Raw genomic sequence first — 17,498 nt, 5'->3', positions numbered from 1 at the left:
TCAGAGAGCATCTTACATTGATGACACAAAAACGATAGAAAATGACGGAATGGATATCGTCAACAAACACCAGCTGACTATAGTAATAGTGTTGATATCTTTTCCCTCTCTGATTACAGCAATCACTCCAAGTACTGGTAAGTCCAGTTTTGCCGCAAAGAAATCAATACGATTTTCAAGAAAATTATTTTTAAAGCGACCTAAGGTAGTAGGAATCTCGAATTTCCTCGTTTGTTATCGAGTTTCTGATTGACAGTACACTCCTTTGGCTTTCTTGGGCTTTCTGCTATAGTATACGTTAATACCAGGGTCAAAATTATGGTGAAATGAACTTTATCTTTATTAAAAAGTTTAGGTGATATTATTTTCTAAATATAAATACAATCAATAATCATATACTGTAAAACAGATTATATGTGGTAGGCCTACTGGGAAGTCCATATCTAGGGAAGTCGTAAAAATTGTTAATACAGGCGCTTGTTTCATACAGTTCGCTTATTTATTTTAAACTTTACACACTTACTAAAACATATTGTTTATAGCTAGGATATACTTTTACTGAACCAGGGTTATTATTTAGTTTCTGACTGTACGGAAATCAAAATAAGCACCTGTGATTTATGTGAGTATCTATATTACAAGTTATTATGGAACGCCTTCGCTGCCTTATAGCATAAAACTATAGGTACATTATGTCAAATTATCATTACATTATGTCAAAGTCCATTACGTGGTGTGAATATATCTTTATACTAGGTCAAATCGTTATTATGTGATGTTAAAAGCATGTTAGGTGAAGTAAACATGTCCTTACATTATGTCAACTTTTTATGTTATGATGTAAAATCATCCTTATGTTATGCCAATATCTTGACGTTTTGTCCAAACTTTATTACGTGATGTGAATAAATCTTTACATTACGCCAATTCTCTATTCCCTGATGTACACGCTCCATTACTTTAAGTCAAAACAACATTCCGTTATACAAACACGAAATCCTTGGCCTTTATATACCTGTCATATTTTAAGGTGGCTCATTACACCTTGAAATATTTTCTCCAATTAGCAGAAAATTACTTTCATCCAAGAGGGCACTTGATAACTTAATATGAAATAAAATTTAAAAATAAATTACAATAGATCATTAACCCCTTTAAAGACCTTCTCCATCTTGATATAGATAGGTTTGGTTTTTTATGAAATGTTTGTTTTATGTAATTTTTGGAAAAGAGGGTATAACTCAGAAATATGAAAGGGGACCTGTATTCGCCGATTTTAGAATTTATTATAAAGAAAGGCAAACATTATTGGTAGAATCGGCACTGTCTTCAACGTTTGCCTCATACATGTACGTAACTAATTTTTAACTAAATGAAATAATTCAACAGCTTGAGTGTTGATTTATTGTAAACAATTATGATCATGTTACATGTATTTTCATCGTAAGTATAGAATTGGTCTGAAAATAGGCTGCTCGAGCATTCCGTTCTGTTCCGTTGAATATCAATATACACACGGATAATGATATTTTGCGCAACGGAACCAGAATTTTAAAAATAAGTCAAATATACTGCTGACATTGTCATTTTAATTAAAAGATGTTACTTGGGAATGTGTTTCGTTTGTTTTTAATCTCTAACTAGTATAGAATATTCTTTTGCTAGCTTAAACCAATTACATGTAGTAAGTTCTAAAATACTGTAATGTGTAATTAGTACAAAAAAGTTAAATTCGCACACTGTGTAAATATAAGATTAGTAAGTAATATACCGGTATGTATATTTTTCTTTAAACACCGAATTATTTTGAAATGTAATGAATAAAACAAAATTGCTCATTTTTAAAATTTCTATGTTCCCACTGGGTGACCTTTTCTGGTTCCATTCCGTACCACAAAGTTTCAATAGCCCCTGGATATATTTGGGTTAACATCTTACCGTTTCTATGTATATAGAAAGGCCGAGGTTATCCGTGTTCGCATAACGAAATGATTTTTCAACATAAAGTAATGGAGCGTGTACATTATGGAATAGAGAACTGACCTACAGCGAAGACTTAAAGGTAAAAATACATTGATATAAGGTAATTAAATGTTGACACAATGTAAGGATAGAATTGCGATATGTACTGCAGTGTTGATATAATGTAAGGATATATTGATAGCATGTAATAAAATGTTGACATAATGTAAGGATACATTTGCCCCATGTAATACAGTGTCGAAATAATGTCATGATATATTGACTTTTTGTTGTACACTGTTGGCATAACGTAAGGATGATTTTACATCACAACATAAAAAGTTGACAAAATGTAAGGACATGTTTACTTCACCTAACGTTCTTTTGATATCTCGTAATAACGATTTGACCAAATGTAAAGATATATTCACACCACATAATGGACTTTGACATAATGTAATGATAATTTGACATAATGTACCTATAGTTTTATGCTATAAGGCAGCGAAGGCGTTCCATAAGTTATTGTTCTCAATAGGTTTAACAAGTACAGAAGATATTGCTACAATTTCTGCTGTAACCTCAACACCAGACTTTAATGCAACAACACAAGAAAACATTACAACTGAAGGAAATAGTACATTGACAAGCACATCAGTAGGATCGACGACCGTACCTTCCCCATCCACTCCTTATCGGTGCCCAGATGGGGCACATTGTCACACCCTAGGACCAGAGTGTCTTGATTGCCAGTTTAATTATCATTGTCTCTACGGAAAGAACACATCTGTGAATTGCACAGTGAAGGAGGGAGTAAGATGTATTGTAAGTTACTCATCTACCATGACCTATGTATGATTTAATTATTTGTATGGTATCATGTCTGATCAGGGAGATATATATGTCCCTGGGCTGATTTTTTAGTCTTTGCTTAAACTTGACATATGCAGTAATGCCAGTATCATTTTTCATGGATTTTGTTGTTGAGTTGATGCATGAAATTAAATGATCAATGAAGTGCAATAAATAATTTCATATTGTATTAATAGTATCATTGGCCAAAAATTACGCACCATTATCTATGGAATTTTCCCTAATTTCATGAAAATTGATACCCATGAATATTATTGAAACCCCAGTATTTTATTAAGTTTGATAAAGAATTAATATCAACTATGTTTGCTATGTAACATTTGAATAAATTCCATTGTTATAATGGTATTTTCAGGGTGTGAGAGAACAAACTAAAGAGTTGGAATGTTGGTACTGCTATCAGCTACCACAATCAAATTACACATGCAGTAAGGTAAACGCTACTTGCGCTGTCAAAGACGCCCCACGCAAAAGATACACAGCTGCTTGTCAAGTAAAAGAAAATGTTTTCTGTTTAGGTAAGCATTATTACATGTGTATTGCTAACATATTTTTGACTAAGAATTAAAACATTTCATTTTATATTAAAGGAATTACACTATTTCCGAGGAGATATATTTTAAATTGCTTGTGTCTGTAGTACAACTGTATTGATGATTTAGTGTTTAAAAGTCACAGAATTCAATTGAAATGTTTAAAATAAATTAAATATTGTCCTACTAAGTTTTTGTTTTTCGATAAATCATGTAATGAGCTTTTGTGTGGGTGATTTCTTAAATGACAAAAATATAAAATTTTTGGTGGGTATTAGAACAATATACATGTATTTAAATGCAATGCTGGTTTGGTTTTAATTTGCCTTAGAGTTATTTAACTGAAATGATAAAAAAATATAGTGTAGTTTATTTATATATAGAAATCCACTCGTTAAAACAATAAGGATATAATCTTCTGTGAAATGGCAACATTTTACAATCATGAAATTGTTATGAAATTATGATTTTAAAGATATTATAAATTGAGAAACATGTAATTACATAAATTTTGTTTGACAAGTTATTGATTTGCATATTTATACATGAACATATATTTATACTAGGGGTAACTTTTTTTTTCTTTCCACATAACCAGGAAGCAGGACATTTCAAAAGAGTCAATTTTGTAACTGGACAAGTGGATATAAATGGTCAACAGCACTAGCACTGAGGTAGGTGCTCTATAATTTAATCTTTAAGGATGTAATTTGAAATGAAGAAGGTCTTGAAGAAATGTTGACAATTTTCGTGGAATCTATCTGGGGTTTGGGGAGTGGAGATGTAGTGCAAATTCAGTTAGTATTAAAGAAACATGGCCACAAAATGCTGATGGGCACTTCAACATCCTCTTGATCAACATTAGATATGCAGATCAAAATTTTGTGTTTACAAGTTTCTGACTTGGTTCATTAATCAACACCTGTTTATTGATGTGAAAATGGTCTATGTTTTTAACCGCCAGGTTTTCCGAAGGGAAAATCCAGTTATTGTATGGTGATGTGGGTGGCTGCCAAAAGGGTACCCCTATTGTACATATAAAACCTCATACAGTTTTCAAGTTAGGAAGTTGTTCTTTTGCAGATCAATTGTATACGGTATATACCAGAGGTGTGCATGTTGCTAGGGTTTTGATTTCTGATAGTTTATGAAATAAATACCGACTGTTAACCTTAGTAATTTTTTTGCAAAATATTGTCAATAGGGTACCCCTATTGCACCGATAACTCCTCTTGCACTTTTCAAGATAAGAAATTGTTCTTTTGCAGATCAATTGCACATATCAAAGATGGGGAAATTGCTAGGATTTTAATTTCTGTTAATTTATGAAAAAAAAAATACTGGCTGTTGAACTTAGTTTTCCCCCCTGCATTTTGCATATAAAGTACCCCATATCTCTGGATAGGTAGTGTTGATCAATTGAGAGCTGACAAATGGATTATGTACCAGTATACTGTTCACACAAAAGAAAATCCAGTTTGCTGTCACATTGACATCTTTCCTCTTGTTTTTAATTAATTTAATTATTAATTATGGCCCCCAAAATAGGGAAAATTTACCATTTTGATGTTTTATATTTAATGAATGATTCAGTTCTCCTACACTTAATAATCTTTTTTTCATAATTGCTTTCATATGATCCAGGCAATTTTACCATTTCTTGTGAAATTTTCTTTGGAACACCTTAAAACAATGCCTCACCTTTACCATTACAGTGTGACACTGGGCGGGTTTGGAGTGGACCGATTCTACCTGGGGCAGTGGAAAGAAGCTCTGGGGAAACTGTTCAGCTTTGGGGGGTTGGGGGTATGGACCATTGTTGATGTTATCCTGATTGCTGTGGGATACATTGGACCAGCGGACGGATCTCTCTATATCTAACGCTGTCTTCTTTTAATTAACAGCAGCTATTTTGATCATGATTTGTCATTGTACAGTTAAATTTTTTCTAAAATGAAATTTGAACTCTGGATGTTTGTGATAAAAGTTGAGAAATTGTGTGCATGTTTAACTTTATAGCTTTGTGAAAATGTGAAGGAGCTTTGAATCGAAATTTACAGTGAAAGTGTTAGAGGAAGGATAAATGAAGCTGTGATTTTTTTCTTACTAATTAATGTTCTGTTTTTCATATGAATATGTTTCGCCTTCTTTTTGAATAGAAAATAAATAATAATTCGTAAAAATTCAGTTAGACTTCTTGTGTATGCTACTTTATTCCATATTATACAATTCTTGCTGTTTTTTTAGGTCAATGCGATTATTTAGCTACCAGAGATGTACAATATTCACCGAGCCCGAAAAAACATCAACAATTGTTTTATTATATGATCAAGCAGCAAATTGATACAAACATATAAAATTGAGCGTTATTGATCAAAGATATAAGTTTGAAGCCATTGCCGAACAATTTGAGAAATGTGATACTTCATTGGACAATCTATTTTTAGTCCAATGTAGCGAAAAATCAAATGTTATATTGACCTCCTAGGTCATGTGCAGGTTAATATAACGTTTTTTATTTTCTCTAGATTGTTGGATATCAGCAAATCAGAGAGCTAGGAATTAATAATATATTAAAAATATTTATTGACCTAATACTATCCACGTATTAGATTAGACGGTGTTTGTACCATCGTACATGATCTTTATTCTGGAGTATAAAAGAATCACTGTCAACAATTACTTATTTGCCCTTTTTTTTAATTCTAAAAATATGACCATCCATGGCATTGTTATGTGTATCCCTCATTTAAGAAAATTGTACAGATTTAGTTAATTAAATTAAGAATACAAAATCATTCTTTGAGTATTATGAGGTGATAATTTGGGTCGGGGTGTGGTCAAATCCAATAAAGCCCAAAGGGCTCTATGATAGATTTGACCACGCCCGACCCAAATTATCACCTCATAATATTCAAAGAATGATTCTTTATTACTTATATTTATTTAATTTTCGATTTGTATACTTGAAAACAATCTTATTTTAAAGCTACTGTTTTTTTAATGTAGCACATGCTTCCGGTATGTATTGCTACGCAGCGCAGCCAATATCGTTTTTAGCCCACCTGAGCTTTCAGCTCAGGTGAGCTTTTCTGATCACTGATCACTTGGGGGTCTGTCTGTCCGTCTGTCTGTAAACTTTTTTGCATTTTCGACTTCTTCTTCAGAACCACTGGGCCAATTTCAAGAAAACTTGGCACAAAGCATCATTGGGCAAAGGGGATTCAAGTTTGTTAAAATTAAGGGCCACGCTCTCTTTCGAGGAGAGATAATAAGGATTTATTAAAAATTTGTTGATATTTTTTGAAAATCTTCTTTTTAAAAAACCATTAGGCCAGAAAAGCTGAAACTTGTATGGAAGCATCCTCAGATAGTGTAGATTAAAGTTTGTTCAAATCATGGTTCCCAGGGGGTAAGGTGGGGCCACAATGGGGGTCAAAATTTTACATAGAATATATACTAGAGAAAATCTTTAAAAATCTTCTTCTCAGAAACCAATCAGCCAGGAAAGCTGAAACTTGTGTGGAAGCATCCTCCGGTAGGATTCAAGTATGTTAAAATTATAACCCCCGGGGATAGGGTGGGGCCTTAATTGGGGTCAATTTTTTACATAGGAGTATATAGAATAAATCTTTAAAAATCTTCCTTTCAGAAACCAATTGGCCAGATAAGCTTACACCTGTGTGGAAGCATTTTCAGCTAGTGTAGATTCAAAGTTTTGAAAATCATGACCCCGGGGGTAGGGTGGGGCCACAATGGGGGTTGGGGGCGAACTTTTACATAAAATAATTATAACAGAGTAAATCTTTAAAATCTTCTCAGAAACTGATTGGCTGGAAAAGCTGAAACTTGTGTCAAGCATCCTTAGGTAGTGTAGATTCAAAGTTGTGAAAATCATGACCCCCGGAGGTAGGTTGGGAACACAATAGGGGTCAACATTTTACATATGAATATATAGAGTAACTCTTTTAAATTCTTCTTTTTGAAAACCAATTGACTGGAAAATCTGAAAGATGTGTCTAAGTATCCTCAGGTAGGGTAGATTCAAATTTGTTCAATCACGACCCCCGGGGATGGGACGGGGTCATAGCGTAAGAGGGGGGGGGGGTTTATATAGGATTGTTTAGGGGAAAATCTTTAAAAATCTTTTTCTAAAAAATATTTTCCTAGAAAAGCTGTAACTTTAGTGAAAGCAACCTCTGATAATGTAGATTCAAATGTGTTGGGCCTTATTGGGGATCCAATTTTACAAAGGGAAACATTTTAAATGTTCACGAAAGCTGAAACGTTGCAATATATATTTTTACTTATATGCAATCATTTTGTCATATTGCTGTTTCTTTAAAATTGTTTAGACTTTGGCCCCTGGACGATTTTTGGGCCCCACAAGGGGTTCAGAGTTTGATGAAGGTTTATATTCCATATATAAACAATTGTTTAGGATCTTTTAAAAACTGCAATGCTCAACATGTGATATGACTATAAAATCATCCTGTTAGAAAAAGGACTAATGACAATGAACATAAGAATACAGTATCCAGAGGGAAAATTGATTTTTATTTATACAGGGTCTACGGGTATTATACTTCATGTACATTGTCCAGATAGTTTGAATTATGACTCCATTAAGCTGATTTTATCGTACATTTTGTTACTCAGTTCAGCTAAGTGGCCCATGGGCCCCTGGTTTGATGCCCTCTCGATTAATGGTACTCCCAAGGTTTACCATGTATCAATTGACCCTTAGTTATTGAAGAAAATAAGTCGGTGCAGTCTACTGATAAAGAATCTATAAAATACACAAACTAATAATATAATCGATGACTTAATCAATTGACCTGCATGTTCTCTATTCGGAGAATCTAGCTTTTCAAAACAGTTGCTTTTTATTTCTAATATATATTGCAAATTTTACACGGAATAAAGCAATTTATATGCTGCAAAGTGGTAAACGGAAGATTCAACATTAAGCTGTCACATTTATCAGATGCTTTGATACCTCTTTCCCGAGATTGCATATACGTAAAAGAATGATTCTTTATTATATTTTTATAATTTTCAGCAATTGTTCTATCAATATAAGAGAAAAAGACACTGGAACACATAAATATTAAGGTTTTATCTCGGATGAACTAAAGATAAAGAACATCCCAATTTAATACAAATGAGATCAAGATACAGAGCACCTCCCTCTCCCGAATTAAATCTCCAGGAAAGAAGTTCAAGCAACACCTTGTAGGACCGTAACAAGAATCTGAAAGTTGGGTGTTTGTCAAAGTTCTGCTAAAAATATGTACAAGAAAAAGCATAAAAAATCTAATTGGTAAGAAAAGGATTCTATTATTTTCCTCCCAACAGGCAACCAGAAAAATTATTTTAAAAAAGTACATTGGGGTTACTCAACAAGTTTCCTGTATATTTTTTTTAAAAGTGGGATTGATATAGACTTGTTATCCGCCAATAATGGGAATCTGGTAAACTGTTAGACTGTAGTACATTACATATTAGTTCTACATGTATACACAAGCCATCTTTGTAATCAGTAAGGATCTGTGGTATGCTACATCCAGGACAAGACATAGCGGTATTTGTTACTCACCCTTCCTTCCTCCTTTATTTAAAAAATCAGAAAACAGTGAGGGTCTTTCTTGATTTCTTGATTTCACCAGAGCATCGATGATTTTAACCAAAGAACATGTCTCGCTGGTATGGGACCTTGCTTCTTGCTGTTGTGTTCACAGGTCAGTTTCACTTTTTTGTGTATAATGCAAGAAAGAGTAAGAATAGTGTAAAGTAACTAGTATGTAAGATATTTCAGTGCAAGGCCGTTTACAATAACTTATAATCAGAAGAAACACATCGTGGTTTTTCATTTGTTATTTAATGTTGCTTGGATATTTTACTCCACAGAAAAAACCCCATAGTATTCAAAGCTAGGTTCTGCACCTAAAACAACTTTATTGCTTCTTTTTTTAAGCTCACAGTTGTGATGGCAACGACTCAAACAGAACTGAAGTTTTAAACATAGGAGATACGTTAAAGCCAACAGTGAGTAATGTTTATAGATATATATTAAGACTTAGGAAAATTACATTGCAAAGTAATGCTTTACATCATCATTACTGCATGGATTAGGGCATTAAATTACCATTACTTCATTTTATTGAAGTAATGCATTACATTACCATTACATAAGTAAAGTAATGCATTGTCATTACCATTACTTTGTGAGAAGTCAATAGAATTTAAATCAAGTAAAACTAAATGAAGAGATTATAATAAATGAAACACATCTTAGAGAGTCATGGTCACGATTTTGGTCTCCATTATTAATGTTCACAACGCTTCAGTAAGGCATTCCTAATAGCAAACCAAAATTTAAGCGTCAGTCGTCGAGTTACCGTACAAGTGAGTTACAGAGGTAATGCAAACAAAGGTCATGTCATGTTTTGTTTAGATTTTGAATTTTCCCGGTGTAGACTTAATGTGAAAAATACTAGGAACCGTTATTTATCTTTAGAACTTATCAGCAGAGTTTGAAAAAAGAACTTGTTATGGTATATGAAACCAATGTAAACAAAAACATGGCACGAACCTTTTTTACATAACAAATAATTGTGAGCTCTGTATCTTGCTTATAACTCTCAAATTTTGGTTGATTATAAGAAATGGCTCACTAATTGTAAACAATAAGAATAGAAAAATTATATTTGACAAAAATCGTGACCATGTCCCTTTTACAAATCTACAGGTTCATGTTCACTATCAGGTTTAATTCTAATGATTTATACAAGATAGCTGTTGCACTTTATGATCATCTAAGTTTCAAATTAACACCTTTTAACTGCATCCAGCTATACTGAATTAACAATCTACAGGAGCACAGGAAGCTTGGACTGAAAGATACTGTTTGGGCATCTTTGTTAACGTAGGATAATTTTAAGTGTTCATTTGTTTTCCAAAAAAAGAAGGGGGTCAGCACATGATTCCATAGTAAGCTCTTCCGGATAAAGTTGCAGACGTTGTGTGCTTTTAGATATGTCATGCAGCTCCATGCAAATCATCCTGACTATGCGTTGTTGACACATTAACAGATTTATTGAATGTACAACTATTTAGAGTACTTTTTGAAAATGATTTGAAACTCTTAATAACAACACAATTTTATTCACTTGTGTCGTTATAGCTATTAGTAAATGGATTTTTGAATATATTTTCAATAATACAACTAAAATATTTTCATCTTATTAATAAGAGTTATTTCTCATATTTTGAGGAATGTTCGAAAATTATTGAGACATTTACTTTTACTCCCTTGGTAAAAAGATAAACCATTGCAATTTCACCAAAAAGTAAACTAGGATTCCGTTTATTATTATGAAAAATTTCCAGTTAATGACATCATTAGATCATTCCTTGTAAGCCGACTAACATGTTTACGTCCAATGACCCGGAACAACTGCAAACTCACCGCAACGTCATTTTAACGCATGTCCATACCCCTATGTTTTGAATGCCTTGCAAACAAACGGAAAACGTGAACTATTCCTTATTTTATAGATTTTGTTTTCATTTAAAGATACCAACATTTATGTATTTTTTCCATTCTTGATTTTTTTGTGGAAAAAATCGAGGTAGTTCTATTACTTTTTGGTGAAACGTCTCTTACAATTATTCTGACAGTGAACATACATGTATTTTAGAACTGTTGACATCAATTTTTGTGTAAAAACTAATAATATTTAGTCCTTAGATAGGTAAGGTTAGCTACTAGTAACAGGCTACTAGTAACTGGCTACGAGAAGTAAGAAAAGCTAGCAACTAGTAACTGGCTACGAGATGAAATAAAAGTTGGCTACTAGTAACTGGCTACGAGAAGTAAGAAAAGCTAGTTACTAGTAACTGGCTACGAGATGAAATAAAAGTTGGCTACTAGTAACTGGCTACTAGTAACTGGTTACGAGATGAAATAAAAGTTGGCAACTAGTAACAGGCTACTAGTAACTGGCTACGAGAAGTAAGAAAAGCTAGCTACAAATATCTGGTTACGAGATGAAATAAAAGTTGGCTACTAGTAACTGGCTACTAGTAACTGGCTACGAGAAGTAAGAAAAGCTAGCTACTAGTAACTGGCTAAGAGATGAAATAAAAGTTGGCAAGTAGTAACAGGCTACTAGTAACTGGCTACGAGAAGTAAGAAAAGCTAGCTACAAGTATCTGGTTACGAGATGAAATAAAAGTTGGCAAGTAGTAACAGGCTACTAGTAACTGGCTACGAGAAGTAAGAAAAGCTAGCTACTAGTATCTGGTTACGAGATGAAAGAAAATTGGCTGCTGGTTACTAGTTTCAGTCCAAGTGATAAAACATACCTAGGATTTCTATTTGTGTTCTTAATATGTACTTTGTACTTTATAATCATTTACTCATATTCCTCTCATACTCCAATCAGTAATTGGTGCATTTCGTTTAAAATATCTATATTTTAGACTATATTGTCCATTTGACTCAAGTAGCTGTACATATAGATTGAAAATATCAACAAGTGTTATTATTTATAACAATTTATCATGTCATCCGCATGATATTACAACAAAATTACTCAGATATCTCTCTTAATCTCGTCAGCTACAAGTGCATTTCGTTTCAATTATCTCTATTTTAAAGACAATTTTTTCATGCAACTCAAGTAGCCGTACATAAAGATTGAAGACATCTTCAAGGGTCGTTAATAAAAACATTCTGTTCAGGTCATCCGCAAGATATTACGATAGAATTACACAGATACTGTGGTTTCATTAATATTCAAGAGTATCATTTTTCGTGTATAAAGTGAAAATCAGTTTTATGGATACGTAAATTCGTAACCATTGACCCTATCAATACAAAATGTCAATAGAAATCGCACTTCAATGAACATTTAATTTCGTGGAACAACTTAACAACGAAATCCACGAAAATTGGTATTCAACGAAAATTGATGAAACCACAGTATCTCTCTTTATGTCGTAAGCTACTAATGCATTTTGTTACAAATATCTTTATTTTTGGCGGTTTTGTCAATATATCTCAAGTAGCTGTATATATAGATTGAAGATATATGACAGTCTTTTTAATATCAACATTTCGTCAAGTCATCCACATAATATTACAACACAATTATACTCAGATATCTCTCTTTATGTAGTCAGCTGCTCGTGCATTTTGTTACAAATATCTTTATTTTTTTTAGAGTTTCATCAATATATCTCAAGTAGCTGTATATAAAAATTGATGATATGTACACATCATCCTTATTTCAACATTCTGTTACGTCACAAATATGATATTACGACATAATTACCCAGATATCTCTTTAAATCTCGTCAGCTACTAGTGCATTTTGTTACAGATATCTTTATTTTTTTAGGATTTTGTCAAAATATCTCAAGAAGCTGTATATATATAGATTGGTCCTTTTGTTTTAGCTCTGGTTAAACAATAAGTAATAAAACCCACCGTTAAATGAAGCCCTTGACTCCTTTACATTCTATAGTTTTGTTTACGTAATTGCGTGGCCTGAAAAGTTCTTCTTCCGAAATTTCCACGAATTTGATGTTTTATTTGCTGCGCCGCCTTGACGTCAAACTTCAATAAACCCTCGTGTTCAAATTTCTATTGCCTGATAAATACATTTTTTGCACAAATGTAAATTATAAATCTGTACAATACGAGTTCAGCATCGATTTAGACGCGCATTGTGGATGGCTGTTTATCTATTATTAAACTGAATGGACCTAAATGGGCTAAACCATAGCTTTCAAATTCTCTATTGCTATCCGTATTTCAGCTCAAACACTAGTGAAACTTGCACAAAAGTTAGTCTTAACAAATAACAAAATGAACATATATAATTTTATTTCCTCTAGTATTGATTGTTGGTCCACCGACACTTAGCAAGTAGTTGTTAAATTTTATTTAATATCCGAGTTATGCCTGCGCCGGTACCTACCTCCGAACTGTGTATGTACCGTCATAAACAAAATGTTAAATATCTTTTAATATCACTTTGCTCAAATATTTGTTTGGATTATTTTTATGTTTATGTTAAATTTACAAAAATTCGTCTCTTAGAAAGGGAAATTTTTGTGTTGTCCCAATAATTTTCGAACACACCTCGTACTTTGAAATAGTTTTTAATCAAGTACAATTTCAGCTTATTAATTCAATTTAAAAATGATTATGAATACATAACCATCGTAATGCAAATGCCACACACACACACACACACACACACACACACACACACACACATATATATATATATATAGAGAGAGAGATATGAAATATCTGTTGTTTTTCTAACCCAGGAAAAGAAAAATTTGAATATTTGCCAAAACGTCAATACCGGTGAAGAAACAGTTGAGTTACCATTGACAATAACAAGCACCAATGACGGTGGATTATACAGATGTATGAATATCAAGAATCTGAGTAATCCAATCGAAACTACGAAATATTATGTAATGGTTTTCATACGTCGTAAGTAACTGAGGTAGAAACTAACATAGCAACATGCATTTGTTTTATAGCTTCTTTAGTGCTATCTACACCTCTTTTGGTGCAAGTATTAAACTTTCAACCTTTTCCAATTGTTATATTGTTTTGGTTTAGTTTTCGGCTGGAGTGTATTGTTGAGGGTCTAGGTAATGCGTTTTTAGTCTTGCATTTAAATGATAGTAATTTCAATTCATCTTAGCAAATTATATGAGGCCATTATAGTTTATATTATAATATATTACTTTCACAGAAAAATGAGTGAGGAATGCCAGGTTTTAAAAAATATTCCTAATTTTGAAAAAAAATTGTGTATGTAAAGGCATACATATCACAAGGCGCTAATTTTCCTTTTCATAAAATTATTTTGGTAACCGACTCGGAAAAGTGATGCTTTGAATTTATTAAAACGATTATTACAAATGCATTGACAGAATAAATATATATATACTAGGTGATCAAGCAGGTGAGCATCTGTTCCAAGGGCTCACCATTCTTGCTAGTAACTTTGGTGTTGCTCAACAAGGCAGTAATTGATTCCTGGCTCCCTTGTTGTAAGCAGCCGAGGCCTATATTGTCAACAAAACTAATATTAGGCAATGTTTGTATTGTTATTGTTATTACTCCTGTGAAGGAGGCATCTTAGATAAATGAGATATCAACATTTAAAACAAAGGTGCTTTATTTTCGGCATTGCCTTTCACGGTGCATGTTTATTCTGTATTGTGAATTTTTTACGGATATTTCAGCTGATGATTTATTTGTCTATTATTTTTACCTTTTATTTTGAAGATGAAGTGTCTAGTGTAATTGCATCAGGTGATATATGTGCGGATAACAGGTTTGCATTTCATAAATTGTGCGGAGGAATACAGTTTTTTGAATATTCTTTGAAAAGATTATATTGTGTTATTGAATGTCATGTAATCACTTCATTTTAGTCACATAAAAAATATAATTCGAGCATTCTCTCCTTCCTTCTGCAATTGTGGATGATGTGTTATTTTGATATACAATAATTCCACAACAAAAACAAATGTTTTTAATGTTATATATTGCAGGAATCTTGCGAAAATTTTCTTGCTAACCATTTTGTCATATAGGCAGGACAGAAAAAAAGCTTTCGAAGACGAATGGAACATTACGCAAAAAAATATTCATTAAGTCAGTTGAGATACCTAAGACCTTATAACGAGATACTCACTCCTTGTAACCAACTACTGTGGTTTCATTAATATTCAAGGGTATCAATTTTCGTGGATAAAGTGAAAATTACAGTTTCAAGGATACATAAATTCGTGGCCAATGACCCTATCAATACAAAATGTTAATAGAAATTGCATTTCAATTAACATTTAATTTCATGGATCATCTTAATAACGAAATCCACGAAAATTGGTATTCAACGAATATTGATGAAACCACAATATTCATCATTTTCGTTATAAGCTAACCTAAGCTCAAGCTCAAGTGAGCTTTCCTAGTCACCTTTTGGCGTCCGTCTGTTTGTCTGTCCGTCCGTAAACTGTTTACATTTATGACTTCCTCTCAAAAACCAATGTTCTAATTTCAAACTTGACACAAAGAATTGATGGGTAATGAAATTTTAACTTTGTTAAAATGAAAGGAGCACGCCCTCTCTCAAAGAGAGATGATTAGGAATCTGTTTATATTTTCCAAAAATCTTCTTATTTCTAACTGGCCTGAAAATTTGAAATTTGTGTGGAAGCATCATCAGGTGGTGTAGATCCAAATTCGTTCAAATCATAAGGGGGTAAGGCTGGGCAACAATTAGAAATTGAAATTTTATATAATAAGATATAGAGAAAATTCTTTACACAGAATTAAAAGAAAAAAAACCAGTTGGTTAGAAAAGCTGTAACTTGTACAGAATCATTTTTAGGTTATATATACTAGTATTCAAGTTTGTTCAAATCATGATCCCCGGGAATAGGATTTGACCCTAATGGGTTGGGGGTCAAATATTTTTACGTATGATATTTTTTAATCATTTTCAAAAACCCAAATGTTATATTATATTAATAATCCAGTTCCAAAAGGGGCTCAATATTAAAATAAAAATATCTGGAAAAAATTTGAAAATCTTTTGTTAAGACTCCTTAACTATGATGTTATAATGGTTATTGTTGCTCAGGTTAGCAATGTGGCCGATGGACCTTTTGTGAAACTTGAGCCTAATCGGATTTCGCAAATCATTGAATACCTTTTAAAGAAACTTCTGATTTTACTGTGGACCAGTTACTTTTGTGGGGCTAATTTTGTGGATTTTTAATTTCTTACAGCTATGTTCACGATGATGAAATTTCGTGAAACTTTGATAAATAAATGAATACTTTTTCTCGAAGTTAAATCGACAATATCTTCTTAAGAAACAATAACATGTTGAAAACAACATGATTATAAAGTATACAATTTCATTGTTCTTTGTCTTATTTTCTATCTCGATTTAATAAACCCTGTTATTCATTTATATAAAAAAAATAAACTTATTAGATGTAACTAGATACTAATTTATATTAACAAAAATACCAGTATTTCAAATCTAACTGACTCGTTCTTACGAAAAAACTAACTCATTATAACGCGATACTAACTCATGATTAAATCATAAGATTCTGAGATTTTAACTCGTTATTCCAAGATAATTTTCTTCTCATTATTTGTAAATATTTTTAAAACAATTCATTTGGCCTCCATTAGAATCAATATGACAAAACATTGATACGTCTAGGTACTTGTATTTGTTTCCATTCATACTAATTATGAATTTTCATAAAATGACCCTCAGGGATATTTTAAAAATATGACATTGTTTTTAAAATCCCCAAATGATGCCATTCTTTGACCAATTACCGTTCAGTTTTATGTAAATACATTATTACTTGTGTACGCGATTCATTGATTTCATTTAGCTCTTCAAATTCAATGTGCTTAACAATTGAGGAAGGAGCGAGCACAACTCTTTGGTGCAACGCAACTGATGGCTACCCAACCCCTATAGTGAGATGGTTCATACGTGATAACAACAAAATCGGAAATAAAGGCATAAAATTCAAAGTCATTAAAAATTACGATGTTCTTTTTTGTGTTTTGTTTGAAAAGACAAAAATGTGAATGTGACAAGTATGGATTGTGTACTCGTTAATATTTTATTTGGTAATATGAAAATACGCTCAGTGGATTAAATAAGTAAAAATTAATGTGATAGGTGTTATCTACTAAAGCCGACTCGTGAGATGCAAACTCAAAAGTAGCAACTATGTAGCAACTATGGCGGCGATATCGTTGTTGAATATGGAGTAAAATCGACCATTGATATCGTACATTATAACAAATATATAAAATAAACAATCTCAGTCACAAATGCAATATCGCCCTGTTAAAAATAAAACATGTAGACAAATGAAGTAGTATTTTTAATTCACAGACACAGATCTTGGTATTGAAGGACAGTTAATCATTCATAACATTTCTTATGAATGCACCTCTCTTCTTGTTTGTAAAGTCGGGAATTACATTAATAAAGAAAAGAAATCAACGGTGGAAAAGTTGATAAAGGTTTACGTGGGACGTAA

At 32.4% G+C, this 17,498-nt stretch overlaps 2 protein-coding genes across 7 annotated transcripts in view; both read left to right on the top strand.

Annotated features, from left to right (window-relative positions):
* The first annotated feature begins 5 nt into the window (after positions 1-5).
* Positions 6-5,555, top strand: LOC105342045 (TM2 domain-containing protein 3). The gene is made up of 5 exons (XM_011448828.4): positions 6-137; positions 2,501-2,787; positions 3,191-3,353; positions 3,967-4,042; positions 5,084-5,555. Exons 1-5 carry the CDS (start codon positions 50-52, stop codon positions 5,247-5,249), a joined length of 780 nt encoding a protein of 259 aa, XP_011447130.3. The 5' UTR covers positions 6-49; the 3' UTR covers positions 5,250-5,555.
* A 3,327-nt stretch (positions 5,556-8,882) lies between these two features.
* The window catches only part of LOC105330768 (uncharacterized), a 171,858-nt gene continuing 163,242 nt past the window's right edge, over positions 8,883-17,498 (top strand). For 2 of the 6 annotated variants that reach the window (XR_010714601.1, XR_010714600.1), the window contains exons 1-3: positions 8,958-9,109; positions 9,346-9,416; positions 13,716-13,887. Coding sequence is in view for 2 of the 6 variants with exons in the window: in XM_011448829.4 (XP_011447131.3) it covers positions 9,064-9,109; positions 9,346-9,416; positions 13,716-13,887; positions 14,695-14,743; positions 16,836-16,966; positions 17,351-17,494 (613 nt within the window). In the remaining 4 variants the exon portion in view is untranslated. Of the gene's footprint in view, positions 9,110-9,345; positions 9,417-13,715; positions 13,888-14,694; positions 14,744-16,835; positions 16,981-17,350; positions 17,495-17,498 lie in introns of all 6 variants that reach the window. The other 4 variants (XR_010714591.1, XM_011448829.4, XM_034468625.2 and 1 more) reach the window with 4 other exon arrangements.

This window comes from Magallana gigas, chromosome 6 (genome assembly GCF_963853765.1).
Source record: "Magallana gigas chromosome 6, xbMagGiga1.1, whole genome shotgun sequence".
Lineage (NCBI taxonomy): Eukaryota > Metazoa > Mollusca > Bivalvia > Ostreida > Ostreidae > Magallana > Magallana gigas.
This window is presented reverse-complemented; position numbering and strand designations above follow the sequence as displayed.

Excerpts from the sequence above, each read along its gene's own strand:
- LOC105342045 (XM_011448828.4), top strand. The coding sequence starts at position 50 with ATGGATATCGTCAACAAACACCAGCTGACTATAGTAATAGTGTTGATA. Across the intron at positions 138-2,500 it reads AGCAATCACTCCAAGTACTG|GTTTAACAAGTACAGAAGAT; the intron begins GTAAGTCCAGTT and ends TGTTCTCAATAG. Across the intron at positions 2,788-3,190 it reads AGGAGGGAGTAAGATGTATT|GGTGTGAGAGAACAAACTAA; the intron begins GTAAGTTACTCA and ends TGGTATTTTCAG.